The sequence below is a fragment of the Podarcis pityusensis genome (assembly GCF_964106645.2).
Source record: "Podarcis pityusensis genome assembly, chromosome: 3".
NCBI lineage: Eukaryota > Metazoa > Chordata > Lepidosauria > Squamata > Lacertidae > Podarcis > Podarcis pityusensis.
Genome location: NC_138026.1, coordinates 18,110,117 through 18,137,284, shown reverse-complemented (window position 1 = coordinate 18,137,284; position 27,168 = coordinate 18,110,117). Strand labels below are relative to the sequence as shown.

General features: G+C 41.5%; 2 protein-coding genes and 1 long non-coding RNA gene across 5 annotated transcripts; 2 read left to right on the top strand and 1 right to left on the bottom strand.

Moving 5' to 3' along the window:
- The first annotated feature begins 3,848 nt into the window (after positions 1-3,848).
- Positions 3,849-7,692, top strand: TTC32 (tetratricopeptide repeat domain 32). The gene is made up of 3 exons (XM_080999420.1): positions 3,849-4,160; positions 4,949-5,103; positions 7,368-7,692. The coding sequence occupies exons 1-3, from the start codon at positions 4,021-4,023 to the stop codon at positions 7,493-7,495; spliced, it is 423 nt and encodes a 140-aa protein (XP_080855546.1). The 5' UTR covers positions 3,849-4,020; the 3' UTR covers positions 7,496-7,692.
- Positions 7,693-9,169: 1,477 nt separating this feature from the next.
- Positions 9,170-25,425, bottom strand: LOC308473454 (uncharacterized protein). The gene is made up of 23 exons (XM_080999037.1): positions 25,382-25,425; positions 25,225-25,292; positions 25,000-25,092; positions 23,931-24,058; positions 21,530-21,676; positions 21,016-21,087; positions 19,758-19,925; positions 19,566-19,662; positions 18,848-19,065; positions 17,667-17,820; positions 16,423-16,631; positions 15,787-15,904; positions 14,792-14,997; positions 13,659-13,776; positions 13,139-13,305; positions 12,949-13,049; positions 12,746-12,876; positions 12,583-12,633; positions 12,289-12,472; positions 12,084-12,204; positions 10,814-10,907; positions 10,507-10,632; positions 9,170-9,297 (listed from the first exon to the last, which is right to left on the bottom strand). The coding sequence occupies exons 1-22, from the start codon at positions 25,408-25,410 to the stop codon at positions 10,541-10,543; spliced, it is 2,766 nt and encodes a 921-aa protein (XP_080855163.1). The 5' UTR covers positions 25,411-25,425; the 3' UTR covers positions 9,170-9,297; positions 10,507-10,540.
- Positions 14,966-23,014, top strand: LOC308473680. 3 transcript variants are annotated; one of them, XR_013984189.1, is made up of 4 exons: positions 14,966-15,117; positions 17,147-17,183; positions 21,554-21,653; positions 22,509-23,014. It is a non-coding gene; the product is annotated as an uncharacterized lncRNA (long non-coding RNA). The 3 variants fall into 3 exon arrangements; XR_013984188.1 differs by lacking the exon at positions 17,147-17,183; XR_013984190.1 differs by lacking the exon at positions 14,966-15,117 and having other exon boundaries at positions 16,903-17,183.
- Positions 25,426-27,168: the final 1,743 nt, after the last annotated feature.

Below are 27,168 nucleotides of genomic sequence, written 5' to 3'. Positions count from 1 at the left end.
ATGAATTAAAAGCTTTTGCAGATGACCTGGTTTTGACCCTGCAGGAGCCAGAGTCTAGTACGAAAAGAGTATTACAACTGATTAATGACTTTGGTCGGGTGGCGGGATTCAAATTAAATAAACAGAAAACTAAGGTTTTGGGGAAAAACCTGACAGATACAGAGTCAGAACGGTTTCAGAAAGAGACAGAACTTAATGTGGTTAAAAAAGTAAAATACCTAGGGGTAAACATAACAGCAAAAAATCTAAGTCTATTTAAGGACAATTATGAAAAGTGTTGGGCAGAAATCAAGAGAGACTTAGATAGTTGGACAAAATTGAAACTTTCTTTGTTAGGCCGAATTGCTGCTATCAAGATGAATGAATTGCCAAAGATGTTGTTTTTGTTTCAAACACTTCAGGTTTTGGACAGGACGGAGTGCTTTCAGAAGTGGCAGAGAGATATTTCTAAATTTGTCTGGCAGGGCAAAAAGCCCAGAATTAAGTTTAAGATATTAACTGATGCGAAAGAAAGAGGGGGCTTTGCCCTGCCAGATTTAAAGTTGTACTATGAGGCCGCAGCGTTCTGCTGGCTAAAAGACTGGCTACTTCTTGAGGACACTGACGTGTTGGATCTGGAAGGGTTTAACAATACTTTTGGATGGCATGCATACTTATGGTATGACAAGGTTAAAGCAAATAAGGCCTTTAAGAACCATATTGTCAGAAAATCACTGTTTAATGTCTGGACAAAATATAAAGACTTGTTGGAAAATAAAACTCCAAGGTGGCTTTCACCTTTGGAAGCTAAGGCCCGAAAAAGACCCAATATGGAGGCTAAATGGCCAAAATATTGGGAAATACTAGAAAAAGATGGAGACAACTGGAAATTGCAGAGTTTGGAGAAAATGAAGGATAAAGTGCGAGACTGGTTACATTACGCTCAGATTAAAGAAGTCTTTAAAAATGACAAGAAACTAGGGTTCCAGGTGGAGAAATCGAAACTAGAAACAGAACTGTTAGAACCAAAGTCTAAGGTACTTTCAAGGATGTATAACTTGCTGTTAAAATGGAATACACAAGATGAAATGGTTAAATCGGCTATGATAAGGTGGGCGCAGGACATTGGGTACAATATCATGTTTGAGGACTGGGAAAGGTTGTGGAGTACTGGGTTGAACTTTACTGCATGCAATGCTTTGAAAGAAAATGTAATGAAAATGATATATAGATGGTACAGTGGTACCCCGCAAGACGAACGCCTCGCAAGACGGAAAACCCGCTAGACGAAAGGGTTTTCCGTTTTGGAGGCGCTTCGCAAAACGAATTTCCCTATGGGCTTGCTTCGCAAGACGAAAGCCCATAGGGAAATCTCCGGGACAGCGGGGAAGCGCAGCGCGTCTTCCCCACTGTCCTTGGACCTCCTCCCCCCGCCCGGCATCGGAACGAAGCTCCGATGCCGGGCGGGGGGGGGGGGGAACGCTTCCTCCCCCCCTGGCATCAGAACGAAGCTCCGATGCCGGGCGGGGGGGGGAACGCTTCTTCCCCCCCGCATCAGAACGAAGCTCCGATGCCGGGCGGGGGGGGGGGGGACGCCTCCTCCCCCCCGCCCGGCATCGGAACAAAGCTCCGATGCCGGGCGGGGGGGGGGAATGCCTCCTCCCGCCGCCCGGCATCGGAACAAAGCGGGGGGGGAACGCCTCCTCCCCCCCGCCCGGCATCGGAACGAAGCTCCGATGCCGGGCGGGGGGGGGGAAATGCCTCCTCCCGCCGCCCGGCATCGGAACGAAGCTCCGATGCCGGGCGGGGGGGGGGGAACGCCTCCTCCCCCCCGCCCGGCATCGGAACGAAGCTCCGATGCCGGGCGGGGGGGGGGAACGCCTCCTCCCCCCGCCCGGCATCGGAACGAAGCTCCGATGCCGGGCGGGGGGGAACGCCTCCCCCCCGGCATCGGAACGAAGCTCCGATGCCGGGCGGGGGGGGGAAACGCCTCCTCCCGCCGCCCGGCATCTGAACGAAGCTCCGATGCCGGGCGGGGGGGGGGGACACCTTCTCCCGCCGCCCGGCATCGGATGGCTTTCCTGAAGACTTGGGGTGGGAGGAGGGTTTTCCTTCCCACCGCCAACATTCAGAATGCTGTTCTGAATGTTGGTGGTGGGGAGGAAAAACCCTCCTCCCACGCAAGCCCCGGGAACAGAGGGAAAGCGCTGCGCGCCTTCCCCTCTGTTCCCGTACCTGTCCTGAAGGCTTGCGGTGGGGAGAAAAGCCCTTCTCCGCACCGCCAGCCTGGCAAGCGGTTTCCCTAGGAACGCATTAATTGATTTTCAATGCATTCCTATGGGAAACTGTGCATCGCAAGACGAAAAACTCGCAAGAAGAAAAAACTTGCGGAACGAATTAATTTCGTCTTGCGAGGCACCACTGTATATGACCCCAGTCAAACTTGCAAAAATATACCACCTGTCTGATAATAAGTGTTGGAAATGCAAAGAGAGTGAAGGAACATTCTTCCACCTCTGGTGGACCTGCCCTAAAGTGAAGGCGTTCTGGGAAATGATTTATAATGAACTGAAAAAGGTATTTAAGTATACCTTCACAAAGAAACCAGAGGCCTTTCTTTTGGGTATTGTCGGCCAAGGGGTGGTAAAGAAGGACTGGACATTTTTTATGTATGCAACAACAGCAGCAAGGATACTACTTGCAAAGCACTGGAAAGCTCAAGATCTACCCACACTGGAAGAATGGCAGATGCAACTGATAGACTATATGGAACTGGCCGAGATGACCGGCAGAATTCGTGACCTGGGAGAAGAGAAGATGGAGGAAGACTGGAAGAAATTTAAGAATTATTTACAAAAACATTGTAATTTGAGTGAATGTTAAGCAGGATGCTAGATTATAAATAATTTAGCACCACCAAATTAGATGATTTAAGATAATAAGTGAGATTGAGAAAATATAAACCTTTTTGAGAATTATAAGACTATAAATATACAGATGGGACATAAGAATGCAAATAAGATAATAAATTGCTGGCAAAAAGTTACAACGATGAAAGTGGGAGCGGGAGATGTGAGGAAGTCCAAAGAAAATGTGAAATTATGTTAAGATATATGTTATACTGTTTATTATATTTATTTTTATTGTAAACCCCAATAAATATTTTTTTTTAAAAAAATAAAACTTAGAGTTTTATGATGTGAGAGTTGGAAGGGACCCCGAGGGTCATCTAGTCCAACCCCCTGCAATGAAAGAATCTCAGCTATACCATCCATGACAGAGGGCCATCCAACCACTTGTTTTATTAATATTATTACAGGGGTACCTTGGTTTAAGAACAGCTTAGTTTATGAACAACTTGGATTAAAAACACTGCAAACCCGGAAGTAGGTGTTTTGGTTTGGGAACTTTGCCTTGGAAGCAGAACATGTTTCGCTTCCTGTTGAGTTTTGTTCCATTTTTAAATTGAGTCCCCCGCTGCTATGGGAAAGTGCGCCTTGGTTTAAGAACGCTTTGGTTTAAGAACGGACTTCCGGAACGGATTAAGTTCGTAAACCAAGTCTTTTTATTTGCATATATAATGTTTTATATATATATATATATGTATACACATACACACACACACACTGCCATAAATACTATTAGCATTATTTAAAATAATAATAATTATTCCCCGTAAGATTCCGTAGCCCATACCCATTAAAAACCGCATGTGCTCCGTTTAGCTGCCATCGGAGCGAATATCTCAAACTAACCCGGAAGCTCCGAAACGTTCGGCAGTCTTCGTTTCTTGAATAGATCTATGGTTGGGGCCTTACCGATGACGTCACGGCAGGAGAGTCGCGCGACGCTGCCTCAGCCCCAACGGCTGCCACGGACAGTTGGGCGCGAGCGGGCGGGCGCGCACGCGCGAGGGAGGGAAGGGGGCTTTGTTCCCACGGTAGATATTTTGTGGCGGGTTGGGAGGGAGAGCTGCGCGTTGGGAACCGAACTCACATCCGAACAGCGGCCGTTAAAATAATAATAATAATAATAATAATAATGGACCGAGGCTCGACAGCTGAGTCTGCGCCTGCGCTGAACGTCCTGCGTGATGCGCACGCAGCGTTTCGGGAGCAACGGTACGAAAGGGCGGAAGAGCTGTACAGCAGCTACATCGAGTACTGCGCATGCGCCAGCAGGTGGGAAGTCCAGTTCCAATAGACGAGATTAATATCGTGTGTGTGTTTCGCAGGGAAGCTGTTATGTATTTTCTCTCTCCCCCTCATCCAAAATCATTCAACGTCTCTGCTGCAGTAATAAAGTTCACAGCCCCTTCCCCTCGTTTTCCCTTTTAAAAGGGGAGGAGGGGGAAAGGAAAGAGGCAGTGTGGTGTAGTGGTTAGAGTACCAGACTGCGTGATCTGGGATGGCAGGATTCAAATCCTTCCACTGGGCCATGAAGCTCACTAGGTGACCTTGGGTTAGTCACTACTGCCTCAAACTTGCCTCCCAGGGTCGATGTGGAGGATAAAATGAGGAGGGGGAGGACTACTGACGTCACATTACAATCCTTTGAGTAAAGGGTGGAATTTAAATGCCAACGACATGAGGATTTGGGAAACAGACCTCAGTGTCATTTACACAGGAAGTGATTTTGCAAGCAATCCCAAGGCTGCAATTCTGTGTACTTTTACTTCAAAGGCAATCCTCACTGTACTGAGTAAACATGCACAGGATTAGCCCTGGGTTGTTGCTTAAGATGTTGCAACAGATTTGTGACTACTGTGTGCATCTTCTTCCTGTAGTTCCAAAGTATGGATTTTAAGCAAATTTTTTGTTTTGTTTTATTCACCTAATTTTTAAAACTCACTTTATTTCAGCCGTGTCTTAATTTTTTATAATCTTGACAGATTTTCTGTGTCATTTTATGTTTAGGCATCACAATTCTTTGTAGGTGACAATAACTCTCTTCCCTTTCTTTTCATCAGTCATGATCTGGCAACAGCATTTAACAACAGGGGACAGATCAAGTATTTGAGAGTTGACTTCTATGAAGCAATGGAGGATTATACATCAGCTATAGAAGCCTGGCCTGAATTTGAAGTCCCATACTATAACCGAGGATTAATATTATATAGGCTAGGTATGGAACTAAGCTTTCCTTATTGGATATTTAAATGCATTTCTTTGTCCTAATTCAATTGGCAACATTCAGAGTAGGTTCTCTTGACAGATGACTTTAAAACTTTCTACCTTCTGGGAACCTTTTCCACTTTGTTGAGGAACCCCTGTCTAGCAAGATTCTGAGGTAGATTCTTGTGTGCACATCAGTGCTTATCAGGCTCTTAGGCTTCACTTGTATGACGTGAGGCTGCACCCTATCATCATCATCACTATAATTTATTATTTATACCCCGCCCATCCAGCTGGGTTTCCCCAGCCACCCTGGGCAGCTCCCAACAGATTAAAAACAACAAAACATCAGATATTAAAATCTTCCCTAATCAGGGCAGACTTCAGGCTTGCAGGATCAATCCCAAGATCCACAGAATAGTGGCTAATTCTAAGTTAAAGGTAAAGGGGACCCCTGACCATTAGGTCCAGTAGTGACTGACTCTGGGGTTGCGGTGCTCATCTTGCTTTATTGGCCGAGGGAGCCGGCGTACAGGTTCCGGCTCATGTGGCCAGCATGACTAAGCCGCTTCTGGCGAACCAGCGCACGGAAACGCCGTTTACCTTCCCGCCAGAGTGGTACCTATTTATCTACTTGCACTTTGACGTACTTTCAAACTGCTAGGTTGGCAGGAGCAGGGACCAAGCAACGGGAGCTCACCCCGTTGCAGGGATTCGAACTGCCGACCTGATCGGCAAGTCCTAGGCTCTGTGGTTTAACCCACAGCGCCACCCATGTCCCAATTCTAACTTAAAATTAAATAATTCTATGTGCAGGAATTAGTTTTGAGCTGAATTTCTGATTAGCCCCAGCTTCCTTATATTTAACAGTATAATCAGAGGTTCTGCTGCTGCTAAACATTTGAGAGGTATCTATTTTCTGCTCCTTGCCCTAGCATAAACCCAGTGCTCTCCTGTGGTTGTGCACTGCCAGGGCTTATCAGGGGTCCTCAAACTTTTTCAGCAGGGGGCCGGTCCACTGTCCCTCAAACCTTGTGGGGAGCCGGACTATATTTTGAAAAATATATAAAAATGAATCCGTGGGCCGGATTTAGAAGGCAATTGGGCCTGATCCGGCCCATGAGCCTTAGTTTGCCGACCCATGGCTTATTGCTAGTGTAGGTGAGCAGTCTTTCCAGAAACTTTGTTGCCATTATCAGTCCTTCCACTGAGGAAACCCAGATTTCAGCAGAACACAGAGTAAGCCCCCCTTCTGAATGCCAACACATCCCCTTTAACAAATGGAATAAAAAGGTAATGCAAAACTGTAGCAGCACATTTCGTGATTTCCCTTGGGTTTATATAACACCATATTCCCAAAAGATTCCACTTTAGAAATGCAGTACTGTAAAAATAAAGTGTTTGTGCAATGTTTGACCCTAGAACACAATGACCCACTATCTGAAAGGGCACAGTGTCCATAATGTGTGTTGATTTTGTAAAAGCTGCTTTGTTTCCTGTTTGTTTGAAGATTCTGCCCTTTTACTTGTGTGCTGTGATTTATTAGATAAAGTTTTATGAAGAAGATTCAAACTAATGTATCAGAAATAGATCAGTTCCAAGTATGATGGCAGTGACTGAAACCTTGCTTAATCTCCTGCTCAACGTGGTATACTTCTACTGTACATGTAAATGGTTTACTCAAGCATTTGGATAGTTCCTAAACACAAGTCTACACAATTGAACTGTAATACCCATTGCTTTGTCTTATTGGGCCTATGAATTAGGATTAGTATTGCTAACTAATATATGAGGTGAAAACACCCACTGTAGGCAAAGGAACAGTGCACTGAAATGGCCTCAGAGGCAAGGGGGGGACATAACTGCTTTTTAATAGATTCTATATCCTACATTGTAATTCTGTCTACTCATGCATCCAGATGATTGAAGCCTCAATCACACAGACATACAAACATAAATTAGTTCAGAGTTTATTATTCTGTATATTAATCATTGCACTATACCAAGGAATAGTATGTGGTGTGCACTTTTTGTGTCTTTGGAAAACAAAAGCGTGCAAATAATTATTATTCATTTATGAAATTTGTTAGGGCAACTCAACAAATTTGGGTTTTGTGGGAGGTTCTGTGAGAGACAATGAAAGTAAGGAGTTGCAGTTTCTGCAGGGCAACAAGATTAAATATACTGTATTGATAGAAGAGATACAGAAAAATAGTACAATAGTCATATGCAGAGTAAGACAAAGGCATCTTTTTCATTTCTTTTTTGAGGCAGGTTTCTTTGATGAAGCTATGAAGGATTTCAACAAGGTCTTGGAGCTAAACCCTAAGTTTGAAGATGCTTCTCTGAGTTTAAAGCAGACTATTCTTGATAAAGAAGAAAAGCTAAAAAGAAACTATTGAAATTCTACTCCAGATGAACCTGGACAAACTTGAGATTCGATTACCTGGTAATAGGAACACACATATTTTCCCCACCCCACTCCACTATGTTAATTTGTTAAATTTACAGTCAGTTAATTTGAAGTGTAACCTGTTTGTACTGTGGATTTTTTCTAGTGACAGAGCAGATTATTTTTTAAAAGTACTGTATTAACCTTTACCTCGGGTTCTCTTCATTGTAGATATTGGAACCAAGGGTGGGTAACATTTTGTCTTTCTCAAGACAAGCGTTAAATTCCTTCAGGGGCCACATTCACTTATTTAAGGATTTTGTGTAGTATGAAACAACCTGCCACACTTAGGACATTAGACAAATGTGACAACCAAGTCACATTGGCTCTTCCAAGCAAGTTTAATAATCATTGTGTAAAGCCGTCATAGATTGATTAGTAGAGAGACTGCGAAACAAAAAAACAACCCCTACATTTTAATAATATATTTCCAACGGAAAAGAGCCTGCTGAGCTTCAGGGAGACAATAAACTATAGAGATTCTATAGAAAAATAGGTCAGCATGCAGGATTACAGCCTTCCAGCACTATATGACAAATGCATGAAGCAATTCTGGCAGTGCCTTTCACAGTCCTGGGGGCCTGTAAATTTAGCAGATGGGCAGCTGCTGATTTGTAGGTTTGGTGGACTCTCCCTTGGCTAGAATGTCTTCAGACATGGACAGTTTATGGGAAGCCTTCGGTTATATTGTAAGAAAAGCCTTAGAATGTCCAGAACAATGATGCAGATTATTTTATGCACTTTTCACATTTCTTCTAAATTGGGATGCATCACTTCCTATAAGATCTGCGCCATTAATGTCAAACAATGGCCATACTTTTGTCTGGTGATCCTACTATAGTTGTCTAGAAGTGGTTCACTGCATTACATAAGGCTTTGTTTTATTCTATGAGGTAGTTTGGCCCACATGCACACCTGGCAGGAGGTCTAAAGTAGGCTGTTGCTTGACAGCCAGCTATTCAACTCTTGGCCTTACAAAATGGGGAATAAAGTTACATTGGTGTTGCTTGAAATGGCAAAGGCATGGGTTGTTGCAAAATGTTTTACTAGCTAACCCTGGATATTTGCCAAGCTGTCTAGTACAATTGAGTAGATACAAAATAATGTGATTTTGCCTCCAAGAACAAATGAATTTGTCATGCAGAATGAGACAGTTTGATTCTTTCTACTGTAAGACACTTAAAGCATTTTAAGTTGAGGCTCTCATTTTATCCTTGTAACTAAGACTATGCAAGAAGGTGATAGCTTAGCATGAAGTCCATTCGACTTCCAAAACATTCGGAAACCAAGGCGCAGCTTCCGATTGACTGCAGTAAGCTCCTGCAGCCAACTGGAAGCCGTGGAAGCTGCGTTGGACGTCCGGGTTCCAAAGAACGTTTGCAAACCGGAACACTCACTTCCAGGTTTGCGGCGTTCGGGAACCAAAACTTTCGACTCGCAAGGCGTTCGTCAACCAAGGTATGACTGTATCCTTTGGCAAACAAAGGTCTTGACCCCCTCACCAGTCCAGCACTGAATATTTGGGTTTGTAACTGCACCCCACAGGCCTCTTGGCTCCCCCCAAAATTCAAAATTATTCAAAATGCTTTTAGCAAATTCAGTCCTAAAATAAGATCAACTCACATTTTGCACCTCCAGATTTTTATTTATGAAGTGTTGCCATAGGAAGCCAATATGTACATTTTAAATCAGTCCCAGGTAATGCACCAAATCCAAAGGCCAGCCGTAGCAAGTAGGGTTGTGTAGCTATATCTGGAAAAGAAAAATAATTTTCAGTTTGTCCCCTTACACATGTGGGTGCCTACTACATACATAGACCACACACAGACTTGCCCTTGTCCTAGAATTCAGCAAATAAGCATGGGTTTTGTACCAGGTAGGTGTTTGGGGTTGGTTTGTTTGTTTGTTTTGGAGAAAGGAGGAACTTTTAGATCTTCTTCGTACTAGAATAATCAGCAGTCGACGGCTTGTGAAAGTTAAGTCAAACTTCTCATTCAGCAGGTGTGGCTACATCAAGCTGCTAAATTTGTCAAAAGGTTTCTGGATCCAGGTGGTGGGCCATTGTCTTGGACTGTTGCCTATGCCTGTGGCAGGATCAAGAACAGGATTGATAGGCAAAGTGTCCTCATCTCCTCACCAGCCTTGCAGGTCTGTGATTACAGGGTTCATTTTTATGGTTTCAGAGTCTGGGAGAAAGACTCTGCCCAAAATTCAGTGTAGAATTTGTTGTTGTTTAGTCGTTTAGTCGTGACCGACTCTTCGTGACCCCATGGACCAGAGCACACCAGGCACTCCTGTCTTCCACTGCCTCCTGCAGTTTGGTCAAACTCAAGCTTTGAGAACACTGTCCAACCATCTCGTCCTCTGTCGTCCCCTTCTCCTTGTGCCCTCCATTTTTCCCAACATCAGGGTCTTTTCCAGGGAGTCTTATCTTCTCATGAGGTGGCCAAAGTATTGGAGCCTCAGCTTCACGATCTGTCCTTCCAGTGAGCACTCAGGGCTGATTTCCTTAAGAATGGATAGGTTTTATCTTCTTGCAGTCCATGGGACTCTCAAGAGTCTCCTCCAGCACCATGTAGAATTAGACATGCTTAAATCTGCCACCAATGAAGTGCAGACAGGTTAAATCTATTTGTCATCAGCAGAACCTAACTGCATATGTATTGCAGCACCAATTGTGGCCTAAGTTATTGATCTTAAGACCGAAGGCATTATTTCGTCCTCCATACACAGCATCTTGTATACCATCTTGCTATAAGGCTGAGGCCTAAAGCTGAGTAGAATTTATGCTTTGCATGCAGAAGCGTTCCAGGTTTAATCAGAATTTCAAGGTAGGTCTACGAAAGGTAAGTTGGAGAACCCTGGATTGCCACAGGCAATCAGCAATACTGATAGATGCACAATTCTATATAAAAAAGTAACTTCTTCTGTATATTGTTTATTGAAATTCCCCAAACATACCTTATATATCTGCACTTCCGACTATTTTATTTGTTCAGGAGTGATTAACCAAGACTGGTCCAGCCACTGCGTAACCGTGGATTTCAGAACGCTGATCTGAAGTGTGGCAAGTATAGTCAAATGTTCCTGGAATTAATGGGTGCATATTTACCAGGAAGTTTGAAAAGAGCTGGTGACCCCCCCCCCCATTCTTTAACAACAACATTGCACTGAAATTATGGGATAAGTCAAGTAACCTTACAATATATTAAAAGTTCAGCAGCTGGTTAATGGCCAGCATCTCCCGAGTTTTCAGTGGTGCACCTACCAAGCTTCCTTCCTTGTAAACATTGTCCTTCTGGAAGACCATTACCAGGCAGATGAAGGCAGGTGCTGACTTTTACAGTACAGTGGAAGTATACCTAGAAGCGGAAGAGAGAAATTAAAGGACCCTTTTTTCAGGTGGGCTTAGAAAATTGCAAGAATAAGTCCTACAGCTGAAAATGTTGTACCCAAGTGCTCTCATTCAACAAGCCTTATTTCTATGGAGAGGATCCCTTAATTGAACTTTTCTTTCTTTCTTTTTTTTTAAAAAAGCTTTATGAAAAGATGCTAGCTTTGTTGTAGTGGGATTTTACATTTTTGTTTCAAATAGCAATATGCTAAGCGCCAGCATTTAAAAAGTTGCTTAAAAGTGACACACTTCTGACCAGTGCTTGGATGACAAGAGTATAGAGCAGTCCTGCGTAACTGTGATGCATCAAAACTCATTTTGTGTGCGAGAAGGTACTCAATAAAAGCACCGATCAAGCCTAACCAACACAGCCCCCTCTTGCATTCCAAGGCAAGGAGGTAGGGAACCATTAAAACAATTGAGGTCTCTGCATTTGACCTGATGGATCACAACTTGTGCAGGCCAGGTCTGTGGCATTCAGAACTTTAAGAGAAAAAGACCTACACAGACCTCCCATCAGTGTTCACTAGCAAAGAGGGATGATGCCAGATGTTTGTGCCGATACTCTAGGGCTGCTTATTCTGTTTCCCCTGCACGACATCATTTGCACTGGCCCTTTGTGTGCCATTTCTGATTTTACTGAACTTCAGTAGGAGTTTGGCTTAAGCGGCTTTTGCCATATAGAATGGAATCCCAAAGAAACTAAAATTAAGTACTGCTCACTGGGTAACATTATCATGCACTTCCCACCCAATATATTTGAAAATGCGGGGTGGGACATTTGATTGGGAATGCACAGTACGTAATTAAGTGGTTAAGAGTGTAGACTTGTAATCTGGTGAACCGGGTTCGCTTCCATGCTCCTCCACATGCAGCTGCTGGGTGACCTTGGGCTATTCACACTTCTCTGAAGTCTCTCAGCCCCACTCACCTCACAGAGTGTTTGTTGTGGGGGAGGAAGGGAAAGGAGAATGTTAGCTGCTTTGAGACTCCTTGGGTAGTGATAAAGCGGGACATCAAATCCAAACTCTTCCTCTTCTTCTTCTTAATTAGTCATGCTCAAGTAAAACTGAACCGATTGCCTCAACTATGGAAGTTGTACAATGAATATTTTCTAGTCCTGTCTGTTTCACTTGGATTGTACCTTTCTCAGAGGAAGTGTCTGCATCTGTATTCTCAGCCTTTTGAAGTGATTGGGATATTTCACTCTGTCACTTTTAGTAACTGGGCTGAAGCTCACAGATCCACTGTCTTTGCTCTCGCATCTGTTTGAGAGAGGAGACATAAGAGTCATTAGTCCACGAAGCTTGATCATTACGGTTATAGAACAGTTGTTTAGAGCCACTTGCCCATCTTCAATGATGCTCCATTGGGGAATGGCGCCAAACTCTTCAGACCCAGCCATCCAGCAGTTATCCAAGAACAGTTCAACACCAGGAGCTTCGTCTTTTAGTTCGACTTCAAGATAAACAGGTTCCCTTGAGTATTTGAGAGCTACCGAATGCTGCCCATAGGTTTCTGTGAAAGATTCATCTGCCAACAGCAAGAGCAATAAAGAGAAGGAGATCATTATTTTTAAAGCAATTGATATATTCAGTTTTAGTTCTAGTATAGCTCTCCTTCTCCCTTTAGGAAAATGTTACCTTTGAAGATGCTTGAGGTGATATGTAGAACTTGCCTTGCTCTTCTAGGGCCTATAGGAGAAGAAAGTATTTAATAATTATTCTCTTTTACACACACACACACACACACACACAAAATGAAGTTACATACTTCCTGGTTTTTGCATTTTACAAGATTGCTTACCTGCTACATTTGTCCTAGTCATCATTGTGCCATAGCCAGTAGGAAGAGTTCTAGAAGAGGAGGAGGAACCATAGATCACAGCACTTTGCATGAGTGTTTCTTTGATTGGGTAGTAGCACAAGATAGTCAGCCTGCAACAGAGGGACATTTCTTAGATCCTAGAGTAGTGCTGGTTTCATCTTTTTTTAAAAAGTAACTCCTACCTGTATGCTGGATCTCTTGTGATAGTTGGTGGTCCCTGTGCTGGAAGAGTCTCTTTTTCAAATAATAATTCATTTTCATAAATAAGGTGATCACCTTCAAACTGTCGGGAAAAAATATTTCAGGTTCATCATGTTGGAAAGAGCACACTTTTCCCCTTCTGTTCTCCACACCTTTCGCCCAAGGACTAACCCTTAGTGAAGTGCCACAAGTAGAAACATGAAACTGGAAGAAGACTTGTTCCTTTGTAAACTCCTTAGGCCTACAGGTGCTGTCCTTCAGCCTAGTTTTGCCCATGTCAATGGATGGCACAGTCTTCATGAGAGCAGATACGGTTACTGTTCCATTAGGGTAGCACACTAAGAAAAGCCCATGACAATAAATCAGATCATAAGAATCATTGAATATTTACAGATAAATTGTAAACAGATAAAACATTAGCAGGATTATTGTAATAACCTGCACTTTTATGAGAGTATATATTTACAGTACATAATTAAATGAACAAGTTAAATGAATTTGGATCTGCAGAAGAGATTAAAAAATAAATTTAGGGAACCGCAGAAAGAGAAGGAAGAAAGTCAAATTTTGGAATGTGAAATGTATAAATTTGAAAAGTATAAATAAAAAACTTTTTTTAAAATAAAACACAATAGATCATAAGACATCTCCCCATTGTTTTAGTGATAAACTGGACTGGAATATAGCTCACCTATGAATTGTGAAGAGTGAAAATTGCATCTAACAGAGAAGATATCCAAAGTCTCCATAGTGCTTGTTTTCTTCAGAAGAAGATCAAACCTGGCTCGAATTCTCTCAAATGACACTTCCTTTAAACATGATAAGAAGTGTATCTATAAGGCTAACTTTTCATTTATATATTCTAGCATTAGTTAAAAGTTAAGCATTTGAGCCATCTCATCAACGAAAATAAATTAAAAACCCATCATCAGTTAAAACCCATATGACTAACTGGCGTTTGCCCGTTCATTTAGAAAATGTCTGTACAGGGGGGGAGAAAAAGGGTTAAAATGTAGACCAATAGGAAAGCTGGAGGCAGAGCCTACCTGTTTATAAATGGGCTTAGCCCAAGGTTTGAGTTAGTTGCTGGTGGGTAGTTGGTTGGTTTTAGTGGGTTGGTTGGTTGGGAAAGGCAGTTGGAAAAGCAGTTGGCAGGCAGTTGGAAATAGAGAGACAGTTAGTGCAGTGGGTTCTTGTGTGAGGGGAGGTAGAAGAGAGAGACAAGATAAAATAAGACTAAGAAGGTAAAGAGTAACAACATTTGGAATACAGTTAAAGTTTGTTTTTGTCTGCAATAAACTACACTCTTCTTTGTTAACTTGAGAACCTGACTGAGACTAAGTGATTTACCAGGGAGGACCTGGTTGGTGGCAGCGGATTAGTGGTGTACAGGTCAATAGTCCGTGAGACGACCGGGGGCTCCGTACAAATACCACACTAATCAACTAGGATTGCTTTGAAAGGATAATAGCCCCCTAGCTTACACAATTCTGTGAATACCCCTTTCTCCATACCTAGAACCTGTGCATGGCCCACCCCTGCCATCATCTGAGGCACTGTCCATACTGTCCCTGGGCATCCATACTTTGACACACATATCCTTGCAGAAGAAAAGCCTATGGGGAGCCTGTGGACCTTCAGGTGATTTTGGATTACAGCTCCCCATCATCTCTATTAACCCTGCTAGCTGGGGTCTGATAGAACTTGTAACATCTGGAGTTCTGCTGGCCTCCTATCCCTAGAAAATCACATTAGTTATATCACTGCTTTTTTCATCAAGTAAGACAAGGAAGCTTTAGGCACCAAGGCCTTCACATTGTATACCTCATAAATAATCCCAACAGCAAAGAGAGGCACTTGCAATATTAGATGAGTATCATTTGTAGTAACAAAATACCCATCTGTGAGGGCAGTGGCTTGACTTAGCGGCTTACTGCCTACATATAGGCTCCAGTATTTGTATAGGCCTGCAATCGGAACAGCTAAATACATGTTCTCTTTGTCGCAGTACCCAATGCCTTCTGGTAGTTCTGTAAAGGAAAAAAGAAAGTTGCTAAGTGAATGTTGTTGTTTTTGAAAAATGCTATATGAAAAGATATCATCTCATGAGGCTTCTGACAGAAGTGGCTTAACATTCAAATTCCTAACAGGTAGAGACACCAGAAACTGCTTCTCTGTTGGGTAACTGTTCTCCATTTGGTTGCAAATATAAAGATTATCAATATCAGGGATGGGTAACCTGGTGTCCTTCAGATGTTGTTGGGACCCCCAACTCCCAGCATGGCCAACATCTGGAAGGCCACAGATTTCCCACAGTTTATCCGCATACTTGGTCTTCCAACTGGTGGTCCATAGTCAAATTTGGGGTTGTGCCCTAGATGGGTTACACTAAAAAAAAAAGTAATTAAATAATGTATGTAAAAATAAAAATGGAGGAGTCATGGAGTGAGAGAAAAGAAAAGAAAAGAAAAGTAGAAGTAGATTCTTTGTTTCAAATTAGCATTGATGGTGGAACCCAGAGCCCTAAAGAAGACTGCTATCATACAGTTTGGGGTTACGTATTGCAAATATTTGCCTCTCCTTTGGATAACGAGACCTCTTTAGGACATGCTATGAGAGTTTTAAACTCTTAAAAAGCAAAGAAAGAAAATCTATCCAGACAGTTTACTGGCTCATCTACTCAGTTTCACACAGATTTCATTGCTCCCAGTGGTTTATATTTCTAGGGGATACAATAAGAATTGTCTAGCTATCATGCATGCAGCTTAAACAAGCCATTCAGGAGTTATAACTTTGTCAGTTTAGACAAAACAACTTACCAACATCTGCAATTATGCATTCTATGTCGGCAGGGTGGTGATACAACTTCAGCTGAGGTCCCACATTCAGAGTGTAGTTCACATGAAGGTGATACTTGGTTTCATTTTTGTTCACATACTTTAAACAAGTTTTGTAAAACCCACAAAGAGAGAGAATTTGACTGCATTAGCTTAATCAGAACGGATTTTCAGGGCAATAGTCACATTATGCCAAAATCACTTTGGAAGGACGACAATAGAAAGATCTCTAAGTGCTGCCCAGATGTTTTTCTCCCCACTGCCATATTCTAGGTATGAACTTCTCCCACATGTACCTTCATATTAGCTTTCAACACCACTTCCCACCAGTATTTTACCGTAAGATGCTAGAAAGCACAAGATCAAACTTATTGAGGCAAAAGTTTCCCAATACTATCAATACTTTGAGTGGTCAATGCAGGGAAACACATGCATATTTGCCAAGATCAAGTTAATTATATGCACATTAGTATGGTTAGAGTTAGTGTCTAATTCCGGGATCAAGAAAATACATGCATAAGGAGACTCAAATAGCTTTTGTATCCAACCTACCAGTAGCTCAACCATTATGTGTGTACAATGCTTGCCCCAGTGAGATATCATGCCCAGCTGCCTTACCTCTCTTAAGATGTTGGGATCATCAAAAGGTACTACCAGTTGAAAGCCTATTGTTCCATTGGGGAAGTGAATGTCAGAGATCTTGTAACCCCTTTGCTGTGCTTCCTTAAGGGATAGATGTTCCTCTCCTATTTTAAGTGCTACCAGAATGACATCATGAAGGAAGACTCCCAAGGTTACATCAAAGAGTCGTGTTTCTGGAACAGTGTCTGTGTTAAGACAAAAGCATTTTGTCACTGGGAAGGCATGAATATTAGAACAGTGTTCTTCAGCCTAAGGCACCCAGGTGTTTGTTGGAGATCATGGGAATTTTAGTCCAAGAATATCCGAGGACTCAAAGTTTTAAGAACAATGCATTAGAACACTATAAAAAAACTCCTTCCAGTAGCACCTTAGAGACCAAATAAGTTTGTTATTGGTATGAGCTTTCGTGTGCATGCACACTTCTTCAGATACATGCACATGAAAGCTCATACCAATAACAGTTGGTCTCTAAGGTGCTACTGGAAGGATTTTTTAAATTTTGTTTCGACTATGGCAGACCAACACAGCTACCTACCTGCAACTAGAATATTAGAACACAGTTTGTTTCCTGTGGTCTCCACTTTGAAAATAAACTCTCAGGAGAATTTACCACTAGTTTACTCTCATTTAAGAATGTGACTGGGGGCGGGGGGAGAGAATTCAAGTTTCTGTAAATGATCTACATGTTTTTTGTAACTAGATGATGGAAGTCAACTGGTATCCACAGGTAATAACTGGTAGGTTTAGTAAACTGACTCCCAAAATCTTTCCATGCAGAAGAAAGGGTCTTCTTTAAGGATTTATATTCTGCCCAGGGGGTGTGTTGTTGGATCTATTTTGCAAAGGAACCTACAAAATAAACTTGTTCAATAAGAAATTGGGATCTTAGTCTTCTCCCTCCAACAAGACCCTTTACTGCAGAATTGTTTTCTTCACCTTTGAGACAAAAAAGCTGCAAGCCATGCATTTATACCCTTCCACATACCATCTTTGAGTTAATATTAGGACCCAGGACTAGGGGATTAGATCCCAAATGGTAAATTAAGATTTTATTTTTTAAAAAAACCCAGCAGAGGAACTAATGAAAGTACATTCATCTCTTAATAAAAAAAACAAAAACAAAATGCTTTATCAATAAGGCACAGCTTTGTACAACGACCCAGCAGCAATCCTATGTTTTACATATAACTGAAAAGTAGATGCATCTTAGCCCCACTTACTATTGACTACTCTTGGTATTCTAGGCATGAAGGGTGTGGTGATTTGCTTAATCACAGTGTACTTGGTCAAGTGCCAATCTGTATCTGTCCAGGTATGCTCCAATAATAAGTCAATGCTATATACTGCCCCATAGACACCATTGGATACAGTGCTCTACAAGAGGGAAAAAAGAGTTAAGGAAAGTAGATTCATTTAGACCGGGCATGGCCAAACTTGACCCTCCAGATGTTTTGGGACTACAACTCCCATTATCCCTAGTTAACAGGACCAGTGGTCAGGAATGATGGGAACTGTAGTCCCAAATCATCTGGAGGGCTAAGTTAGGCCATGCCTGATTTAGACGAACAGCAGTGAAAACCACCTGTACAGTTAAGGAGTTATATGCCCCTGAACTCAAAACATACAGGGTTTGTATCTTCCCACATTCTGTTCTGCAGTGCTTAAATGCATCTGTCATTGTCCCGAATAACAAAAGTTTAACACTTTATATTTATTGACTTCAAAGCTTGCCCCATCCAGAGGGTTCTGGATAGATTGACAGTACATGATACTGTCAAAAGCTATTCTGAATAGAAATACCGTATATCACACTGCTTTCTGAAGGCAGGCTCAGAAAACTCTAGAGGAAGGGCACTCCAGAGTTAAAAAGCAGCCATCAAGAATGTCTTTGCACACCTTTATAAAAATCTGATTTGGTGCATAGATATATTTAAGAGGACTCATGTCACCCTTATTTGATTTCTCAGGTATGATGATTTCAACCATCTAAGGCTTCATAACATTTCAATGGCAATATGAAGGCAACACGAACACACTAATCTTTCTGTCGCAAGGTTTTAGTGACCTCATTCCTTCAGAGACCCAAAAGGCAGATCACAGTGTTGTACATGAGCAGAAGTTTCATGGGGCGAGTTTATACAGTTTTCTAGTTTGTAAACCCATATCATGAGGCCTCAGAGTTCACCTACATATGCAGAACAAGTCAGGAGACAGGCCTACCCTATGACAGCTGGGTTGATTGCAATATCTATATGCAAAGGAAATAAGTAGTTGGGTTTTGCTTTGCTGCAGTGCTGATCTAACAGCTGACTGAATTAATGGAAACTTCCTTTGCATTTTTTTTGGTATACCAACTTGAGTCTGCTTCCATATTGTTTGATTTTATAAAAATCACATTTACCTTTAACCTGCCCCCAGACGCTCCAATTGGGATAGTAGTTACAATGTGTGTGTTGTTACGATCCAGCGTATAACCGAAATGTTCAGGATTCTCTATTCTTTGCCCATTGACTGCCATTGATATATTATGGGATGTAAAGGTGGGTTCTTGAAGGACCAATCGGGGGACCATACTTGGCACAGTCCATACTATGGCAACATCCGTAAAGCTGGTACCATCTGCCGATTAGTAAGACTCAGATCAGTGCTTGACAAAAAACAGGCAAGATCACCAGGAGGTAACATTTTAATGTTTGTGAATCACCTTGCAACACCACCCATGCACAAACTGGCCAAATCTTATTTTAAGACCTAGTACTAATACATGAATTATTATTATTATTATTATTTATGAACACAGTAGGCATACAACTCAAGTTGCTGTAGGTCCTGGCTTGTATTAACAGTCATGTAACAGTTTCCCAGAAAACTGGCTTTCTGCCAGGTAGATACATACACAGCAACATGAGGAATGTAATAGATTTACTAGAATACCAAGAAGAAAGTTCAGACAAAAAGGCTGTTTTAATATCAAGAGATGCGAAAAAGGCATTTGACCAGGTGTCATGGGACTTCATGAAAAGGGTCATAAAGGAAACAGTTTCCCAGAAAGGATCAGGTCACATTGGATTGTAGGAATGAACTATGCTTTTTTAGGGAAAGGGAAGGGAGGTACTCACCAACTGGGCATGACACTGTGGTGTCAATCAACAGAAGCAGCCATCTTTGTCTGTACATGGAAGTGGAGCTGATTGTGCTCATAGTGACCCCATTAGCCTATTGAAAAAACATTTGGTAAAGTTTTATTAGTCCAGCTGGAATATGAGACCTATCTGAGCAATGCCATCTTCTTCCTAGTAGGATTAACTCACCACTGAATGTTCTGTTTCATTTGTGGAGTAGGGAGACCTGAGGAACACTCTCGACAGCGTATTATTGAAACTGTAGCCAAGCTTGTCAGCGTCACTCACCAATGTTTTCTTTCTCCCCGAAGGAGAATAGAATATCAGCTGCCATATCTGATACAGAACTTTTCGTGCCTAAAAAGGGGGGGGGGGGAGTGTATTAGGCTGATAAGCATTTTCAAGCGGCTTAAGCTTCAGAACAAAAATGAGCAATTTTTCAATTTCATTACAAGCTTTTAAAGAATGTTATGCAAGGTCTAGACTTCAGTACAAATCTTCAACCAGCCATAAAATCCACCGGCATTCATGAACTAGATATATTCCAGAGGAATACCCAACTATTTCTATATTAGTAAAGTGTGGTGGGTACTTTTTTGTCAGTGGGTTTGAAGTGCCGTAGATTTTTGTAAGCTAGGAACATAAAAGGGGGGCTGCTATCTAGTTATGGCTGCAGATCCACCATACAGAATGGAGATATTCCTCTCAGTGGGCACTTTGAGGTTTTGGAGAAACTATGCCATGACCAGAATTGATGTGATTTGTCGTAGCAGACAAAATACTAGATGTTGCCCAGTGAAACTTGGGTTTGAATACCTGCTACCTCACTAGGTGACTTTGAACCAGTAATTCTATCTCAGTCTAACTTACCTTACGGTTGTGAGGATGAAGTTTTAACAACTCCCCTTCCCTTTTTAATAAATTAAAAAATCCAAAACCACTACTTCAAGTTCCTTTGGTGGACCAGAAATAATGACTGCACTTGGCTCTGCATTCCATTATACAGTGGTACCTCGGGTTAAGTACTTAATTCGTTCCGGAGGTCCGTTCTTAAGCTGAAACTATTCTTAACCTGAAGCACCACTTTAGCTAATAGGGCCTCCTGCTGCCGCTGCGTCGCTGGAGCACGATTTCTGTTCTCATCCTGAAGCAAAGTTCTTAAGCCGAGGTACTATTTCTGGGTTAGCGGAGTCTGTAACCTGAAGCGTATGTAACCTGAAGTGTATGTAACCCAAGGTACTACTGTATATACATAGGATGGAGAGCTTATTCCAAACCATTTCTTTCAGAGGGAGAAAGGGGCAGAGAGATTTCAACTGATATTTCATTGGATTTAAATTTAAGTTTTTCTGTTTTTGAATTTTCACTTTCTAGAGTGTTTCTTACCATGAAAGGTAGGTAATAAAACTTACAAAAACCAGCGAATCATATACTTTCCCCCTCTTACCTCAGGCAATGCAGACATCCATTCTGCAGTCTCATAATCCGAAATCACAGGGACATCGGTCTTCACTGATACCTTGAAACGAGATTATACTTATTTATAGAATGTGCAACAGGTTATGAGGTCCAGATTTGTTCAGTTCCCTCCTAGCAGTTTCCTTATTTTAGAGAACTTAAGTTTCCAATGTTTTTATTTGTTGTGCAAAGGAGGAAGGCTGCTCACATCCTGTACATGGCAGGATCATTGGTAGCACAATTCATTCTTTTTATATATATGTATAATTTTTTAATTAGATTTTACAATTTAATATTCAACACATTTATCATATAAAAGAGAAAATAAAAGAAAATTCCCCCTACCCTGTGTCTTCCCTCAACTTCCCTTTCTGCTTCTTTAAATATTTGCTACTTCGGCTTAATTTTTGTCTTATTTTGATAATCTTTTAGCTAAATGCTCTTATATTCTTATCATTTTTATACCAACTCATTCTTATGAAGCATATCGAACCATTTCTTACCTCCATGTAATTCTCTTCACACAGAATTTCCCTTGGAGCCCATGTGGGGTAGGAGCAGTGCATAGGGTGTTGGTAGGTTGTAGCTGCTCTCAGGTCTTGGAATAATGACACTCTGATGTTTAAAGTAAGAGAGAACTTTTCATCCATCTGCAATCATTTGGGATATTGGTTTGGGAAGAAAACACTGAATTTAGTGATAGAGATGCATTCCCCCCACACCAAAGTGCTTAATAAAGCCAGAGTGATGATCCATACAAGTTTGCTGCATTTACTATCAGTTGTGCCATTGTAGTTTACATCTTCAAGGAGGAGATACTATCTGAGGAGAACACTGAGCTCTGTAGATTTTGTCACTGAGCATCACTTGGAGCAAATTCTTCTTCTGCTGCTGTTCTCTTCCAAAACCCAACTCAGTGCTTTTCACAGAGAATCTGACATAACTGGTTCCTTAAAAGAACTTAATTTAATGCTTGCATACGTTATCCCAGAGTTGTTTTCTCATTGCCTCCACATCTATGGCCTTTCATTAGGATATTTTTTAAATGTCTGACATTTTATTGTCTTTTTAATATTTTGTTGGAAGCCGCCCAGGGTGGCTGGGGAAACCCAGTCTGATGGGCAGGGTATTAATAAATTATTATTATTATTATTATTATTATTATTAATAATAATAATAATAGTCCCAGCTTCCCCCATCACACATTTCTCTTGACAGTCAAAACACAAATGTGTGTGGGTTAGCATGCTTGGGCAGCAGAACACCTACAACAAATAGTTCCTGTTACAAAATCCTGAAGTATGGAGTGTTCCTATTCAGCACATCATTGATGACTCTTTTCCTGGATACTCTATTTCATATCTCTCTTCACACTTCTCCCTTTTCAAAATTATATGTTTGCTGAGCTTACTTAGTCCTCATGGTTTGGGGGGTACCCCTCTTTAGGTTTATTTTGCCCAATTTATTTATTTTCATTTTCAGCTGATTTCCCCCACCTGTTTGAATGGCGCCATTTTGACAACATCGGGCCCAGCACTAAATTGTATGAAAAGAAGAATGATTTATTCTGTTTTTCTGCACATGCAACTTCAAAATTACCATCTGGATTTATCTGTAGGAAGTGTCGAGGACTGGGGTCCACAAAGATGGCAATCATGTTTTCACTCAGTACTAGTTGCTTCCCTGGGTATCCAGGAAAAGACTCCTGCCCATTAATGACATTTGTCATTGTGTGATCCAAAACTGGGTGGCTTCCGGATAAAATTTTTTTGAGCAACTGCATGGAGATTATAAAGCAGCGCTGTCATGTGGCTGTTATCCTGCACATTCCACAGTAGTTTTCTGTCACCTTTCTTGCCTCAATAAACTAAAACTGAAATTTTATCATTTTTTGCATGGGGGAGCAGATTTGTTTTGCAAGAGCACCATTGCTAATTTATTGCAAGGTATCCGCTTTCTTTGCAATGGGATACGATGTTGCACTCCTGACGAGGCTGCATTTTAATATTTTAATGCTTCAATATTTTAATGTTGTATTTTATTCTTGTTTTTAAGTTGTATTCATTCAACTTGTTTTTATTATTGGTTGTTAGCCACCCTGAGCCTGGCCTTGGCTGGGGAGGGTGGGGTATAAATAAAAATTTGTTATTATTATTATTATTATCAGAATCTGCTCAAATGTGAGAGATCTTTGCAAAAGTTTGGAAGCCTGGAAGTGCATCTGGTGTTTTTTAGCATAATACGTACACAGAGGGCAGGCAAAAAGGAGGAAAAAAGCACAGGTGGTCTACCCATTACTTAGTAACTGCAAACCTTGGGGGGATTCAAGCACACACTGGAAATTTAGGTTTGTGCAATTAAATTGCATTGGACTAGAGTGTTCTGTAACTCTAGTGCAGCAAAAAAATATATATATTAAGTGGGCTTTTTGAAGTCAGGAAGGGACATAGGAATGCATTGAAGAAAGTCAGATGACTAACAGGAAGAACACTCCACAGGCAAATCAGGATGAATGCACTGCTGAATTATGTCTAAGCTACATGTAAACTTTGTTCAAATAAATCAAGATAAATGCTCAGTGTTCATCCAGAAGGTCCCCAGTTGGGTAAGGGGAAATCCAGCATCTCTGGAAAATCAAATCCAGCCTCTGCTTCCCATCCTCCTTTGAGCTAGGGATCCTAGCGTTGCAAGACTGGTAAGCAGCTACCTCAATGTAAAACCAAAGATTAGACTGAATGAGGGGAGCTTTCCAAGTCAGGAGTCCCTGCCACAATTCTCAGAAGTTTCACAGATCAAATCTTTTGTTTCATTCTGGTAGGGGGCACCGAACAGTAATACTGCACATTAACCTTTCCTGCACTGCTGATACTGAGAATATAGAATCAGAGCATGAGTTGGCCTCACCTCATTTATAACATGACAGCCAAGAAAAGAAGCCCGGAATATGGTATTACCCCACACATCATTTGACAGGACATAGCCGCAGCGAGCTTCTAGCTCCTCGTCAAGCAGAACCAAGACACCAGAGGGATCTAGAGACACACACAACAGAGTGTTAGCTGCTAGTTTATTCTGGTCAAACATGCCATCACAATTAAGAATGTACTACCATCTTTAGAGACTTTCAGTGGAGTTTGGAGCCAGTTGTTTATTCCAACAACATATTTAATTGCTAAGAATAGCCTTCAAATGGCACATGTCCTCTGGGTTGTGTGTGGGTGTTTTTAAAAAGAAGGTATTGCTTTATGACACATTATAATTTCAATTTAGCATACTTTTGTCATTGCAAGGCTTGAATAAGCACGTTTTGGAAAAGGGATTATGAATCCATCCATCTCGCTTTCAAGGAAAACTAAGTGATGAAGATGGACACTAACAAACTTGGTTAACAGACACACCCATCCTTTAAACATTTGCTCAAGTGTTACTTTAATGCAACTGAAGGGTTTTTAGTTTTCAGTTCAGTCTTCCTACCCACAGTAGGAACAGTTATTCACAATCAAGATCACCCAGGAACCCAACTTTGCCATTAAACATTTCCCCTTCAGAAACTTATTACTTCTTGGCTTCCTCCAGTAATTTATTAGATTTGTGTGCAAGAAACTCAAGAAATACATGTAAACATAGATGGTAAATGTACTTTACAGGTTAGAGCTACTGAATTTTCGCTGAGAAAAACCTATGTCCTCTTGTAAACAGCTTAATTGGGTCACACTTGCTTCCAAGTAAGCCCCACTGATCAAATCTAGGGTTTCCCCAAGCTTGAGCCCCCAGCTGTTTTTGGACTACAAATCCCATCATCCTTGACCACTGGTCCTGCTATCTGGGATGACGGGAGTTGTAGTCCAAAAACCAAGTTTGGGAAACCCTGATATAATTGAATGATACTCCCAAAGGAACATGTACACATAGGAGTAAGGTTGCAGGCATGAAATGATACCCTCTTTATCTTTCCCCATGGATTACAGCTCACCGATTAGTTCTACTGTGAAGAATTTGTCCTGAAGAAAGGACTTATCCAGCTTCACCCAAAACATACTGGAGGAACAGGTGCTTTCTATAAAACCTAAAAGAGATTAAAGGTTTTACAGTTACAATAATAATACAGTAATCACACAAGGCGAAGATACACAATTTTTAGAATTCCCCTAAAGCCATGGTTTAACAGGTCAGGAAGCAATGGAGTCTTTTATCCAACCTGTAGGAGTAAATGCGGGTCCATTCCTCCCTACTCCAGACTGGAACCAGAGAAACAGCAGTAATATTCTATAAATGAGAGAGAAATTAACCATGTAAATAGATCAGATAAAACTGAGTAAGTGTGAGAGGAGGAGCCCTCTCTCAAAACACTTTACCTGCAAAGCAGTTTTTTTACACTCTTCATGTTTCCAAAGGAGTGTAGTCCAAGTTCATCCAGTTCTTTTTACAGGATAGCTCCTCACTGACACAACACAGACCACAAACAAAACAGACATATTCTAAATGGTGGAATCTGATTGGGTCCCCTTTATAAAGAAAAACTGTCCCACAATTTCACTAAATTAGGGGCAGGTGCTCCAGCAGCCATTGTTAATCACAGGAAGGGATGATGTTGATCTGTGTGCAGTCCCATGGGAGCCTTTTGGAGCAAAACCCAGGACCTAAAATCAATTGAACTCAATGAGATTTACTTTTGAGTAAATCTATTTAAGATCTGGGATGATTATTGGGGCTGCTTCACCCCTGTGATTCCGATAGCTGTCCCCAACATTTTCCCTTCCTTGCCACAGAAAAAGCCACCTGCTAAGTCCCCATTGTTAAAGGTACAGGACAAAATATTTTGGGCTAGTGCAGTGGTGGATAAACTCGGCCCTCCAGATGTTTTGGGACTACAATTCCCATCATCCCCGACCACTGGCTCTGTTAGCTAGGGATGATGGGAGTTGTAGTCTGAAAACATCTGGAGGGCCGAGTTTGGCTGCCACTGGGCTAGTGTGTGGCTGGTTTCAGATGATCAGCAGTTTAAAAGCTAACCCTTCTTCAGAGAAGTGGTCAGCTGCAGCCTCTAGCCACGTGGCTTAGCCTAACTTTGCCATTCCCCTGTGCTATCACATTTCTGAGTTGTTAACAGGATTTGCTTCCCAATAAACACACGAAGCTGCAAACTCCAGTCCTAACCAGCCTGACTGCTTCATATTTACTCTGAAGTAAGTCCAACTGATTTCAACTGAACTTGTTGCCACCTGTCCTACATAATACAGCATTGTCCTGTGTTTCAATGTAAAATGTGGCGTCCTGTACTATTGATACAGTTTTGTCCTGTATTTCAGGTCTTCTCTCTCTCCCATGTTAGAGATCCGCTCCAAATGCATGTGTTCAAAAGGGTGTTTGAAAGGTCATATATTTAAGCCAAGCACAGACAGATTTACAAATTTGTGTCTGTGTGTGTGTCAATTTCCAGAGGAGCCATCCCGTTAGGCTGCAATAAAATGTAATGGATTGCTTTGAAGACAATTTAGCACTAGATTTATTTATTTTTTAAAACACACCCCTAACCCCCCCCCACTCTGTCCTGTATTTTGCCAGAACAAAGGTGGCAACCCTATTCCCAGGTAAACATGCATAGGATTGCAGTTTTATTTGGAAGGAAACGAAACTGAATGAACCTTAATTCTGCATTCTTAAGTTCTTAAATTCCCACTGCAATGTTGCTAATCCCACTGCAATTACTAAGCATACCTGCCAGGAGTAGCGGCTACTCCTGTTGAAGCCGGAAACTTTCCTTCTCAGTACACATGTTTTGATCTGGGATATTTATGGGTACCTTTTTGCCATCTGGATCTTCCTTGTGCAATTTTATTTCCCTCTGAACCGGCTGTATTATTTCAAATGCTAACGTGTTGCAATGAGGTGCTTCAGGACCTTTGCCCTAATGTAGCATTATGCTATTTATAGGCCTGTGTTTGCAAAGAGGAAAAGGTACAAATAAATGAAGCTATATAATTATGTATTTTTTTTTAAAAAAAAATTCGACAACACCAAAACCACTTGGTTTTTTTTTTTTTAATCTTTCATGTTTGTGATCATTTTCCTAAACAATAGAACTTTGTGTTTTTCCCCTGTATGAAAATTTAAAACATCTGGGTTTCTTTTTTTTTCCTTT

Coding starts and splice junctions, on each gene's coding strand:
- TTC32 (XM_080999420.1), top strand. CDS start 4,021: ATGGACCGAGGCTCGACAGCTGAGTCTGCGCCTGCGCTGAACGTCCTG. Junction 4,161..4,948: donor TACTGCGCATGCGCCAGCAG/GTGGGAAGTCCA, acceptor TCTTTTCATCAG/TCATGATCTGGCAACAGCAT. Junction 5,104..7,367: donor ATTAATATTATATAGGCTAG/GTATGGAACTAA, acceptor TTTTTGAGGCAG/GTTTCTTTGATGAAGCTATG.
- LOC308473454 (XM_080999037.1), bottom strand. CDS start 25,410: ATGAAGAGTGTAAAAAAACTGCTTTGCAG. Junction 19,926..21,015: donor GGATGTCTGCATTGCCTGAG/GTAAGAGGGGGA, acceptor CCCCCTTTTTAG/GCACGAAAAGTTCTGTATCA. Junction 13,306..13,658: donor TCACTCTTCACAATTCATAG/GTGAGCTATATT, acceptor GGCTTTTCTTAG/TGTGCTACCCTAATGGAACA.